Source organism: Austrofundulus limnaeus, unplaced genomic scaffold (assembly GCF_001266775.1).
Source record: "Austrofundulus limnaeus strain Quisiro unplaced genomic scaffold, Austrofundulus_limnaeus-1.0 Scaffold1454, whole genome shotgun sequence".
Classification (NCBI taxonomy): domain Eukaryota; kingdom Metazoa; phylum Chordata; class Actinopteri; order Cyprinodontiformes; family Rivulidae; genus Austrofundulus; species Austrofundulus limnaeus.
In genome coordinates, this window is record NW_013953856.1 from 41,774 (window position 1) to 43,721 (window position 1,948).

Genomic DNA, 1,948 nt, shown 5'->3' on the forward strand with positions numbered 1-1,948 from the left:
GCGCTAGCTTACTTCATTAGCTAATTAGACTAAGCTAACATTCACCCTCAGGTGCTTTGACCCAAACTTTGAAAGAAAAACTAAAAAAATACAGCAAAAGTAAATTATTGTTTTAATTATTTACTTACTTTAAGTCTACTTTGCTGAAATATTGACAGTGAAAACGAGTTTTAAGTTAGCTCAGCTAGTGGCGAAACCGAGTTGCTCCATCGGAAATGATCCGGTCCAGTTCAGAGGGGGTCTGAAAATCATAAACCCCTAAATGTTAAATGTTATTAAACATGTAAGAAAGAAACAATTTTTATTGGGGGGCCCTATCCATAACAACATTAATCACATCTTTGTTTATTCTTGTTTTTGGTAGTAAAAGTTATATGTTACCTCTCCCAGACCAAAAGGAAAACTACCATATTTACTGAACACCCCTCTGTATCTGTATAAAATGGTTTGTTCCAGCAGAAGGCGTTTAGCAGCATTCAGTAAAATCAGAGAATGACATAACCATGCTGTCTACAATAATAAAAAGATGATAAAAGAGGATATTAAAGTAATCCAGTTTGATGCTTTTGTTTATACTGAATTATATTATGGCCTTTAAATGGCATCTATATTTACAGGTTTTATTATTCCCATCATTATTTGAGAAATACTGTATTTTCTGAACCGTCATTAAACGCACCATGAGCATTAAGCTATGAGAGGAGACCTCCTGCTGAGCGGAGCGGCAGTGTGTTAGAAAACAGCTAAACAAAAGTAAAAATAACTTTTCTATTTGTTGCCAAACAAACCTTGAATGTTAATTAATGCTGTTGGAGGCAGGTAATGTTAGCTAAATGATCCAAATATACCATGTTTAGCTAGTTAAGATTAGACAGTTGTTACCTTTTCTTACATCCTTGCTAGTTAGTTAATGTTTTGGATAAACCTAATCTTTTATTTCTGTGCAGAATTTGTGCTGGCTTGCTTTCCACATGTTTAAAATAAATCTTTATTGCCATCATAGGAAGAGCAAAGTCAGGGAGGAGACATGCAGCAGCAGGGACGACATGATGCAGGCTTTTCTCAGGTAAGGACAGGTTGTAACTTTTATCACAGGGTGAAACCAGGCAGGTATCAGGACAGAGTTTAACTGATATTTCAGAATTACTCTTATTCGCACTCCAAGATATATATTTTTATTTATTGTTTCTACGTTGGTCCAAAATAAATTTAGAATAAAATCATTTTATTATTTAGTTAACAAAAAGATGATAATWATCTTAGTTCAAAAGCAAAAGTGACAACTACTGCATTATTTTTGTTCTTAATGGCAGCAGGTACAGATCAGGCTATTTTCTTTATTTTGATTAGTTTTGCACATCTGTGCGGGGACACATTTTACTAAAATGTGTTTAGTGCTGTGTCACTTTAAGTGTTTATGCTATTCAAATAAATTATGTGGCCTTTTACCCTATTACATTCTTGATTTTACTCCATTTTGTGAGCCAAGTAATTTTTTTTAGGAATGGTTTTTGCCATTTAGCACTGGCTACTTTTTGGCAGCTAAAATTTTACATTTTGTTAGTACACTTTTAAAGAATTAAAAGTAAATCACTTGGAGCTGTACTGCGGCTGTTAACTGTAATTAACTAACTTTTAGAATCAATATATTTCAAAATGACCACCACGCCTAAGATACAACATAAAAATACTGACAGTCAGTTTAGGCCAAAATTTGGTGTGGTAGTAGCAGAGAGTCATCCTGAAAACACGCTTTAAAAACAAGATGTAGCTATGGCAGCCATCCTATTATGGGGTGCCATTTGTAAAGTTACACAGTCATAAATTACCACCAATATTTTTGTTTTATTTAGCCTTTTATAAGAAAAAAAACAGATTTATTTTTTAAAGTCAGTTTTTCCACCATATGATTCATACACTTCTAAATGTCATAGTTTATAAACTAAAT

The 1,948-nt window shown here is 33.2% G+C and overlaps 1 protein-coding gene across 1 annotated transcript in view; it reads left to right on the forward strand.

The window, feature by feature from the left end:
- cd2ap (CD2-associated protein) overlaps window positions 1–1,948 on the forward strand; it is a gene marked incomplete in the record, with an annotated part of 49,417 nt that overhangs the window by 36,391 nt on the left and 11,078 nt on the right. The window contains 1 exon segment of the mRNA XM_014032448.1: window positions 1,015–1,066. Coding sequence (XP_013887902.1) covers window positions 1,015–1,066 — 52 coding nt within the window.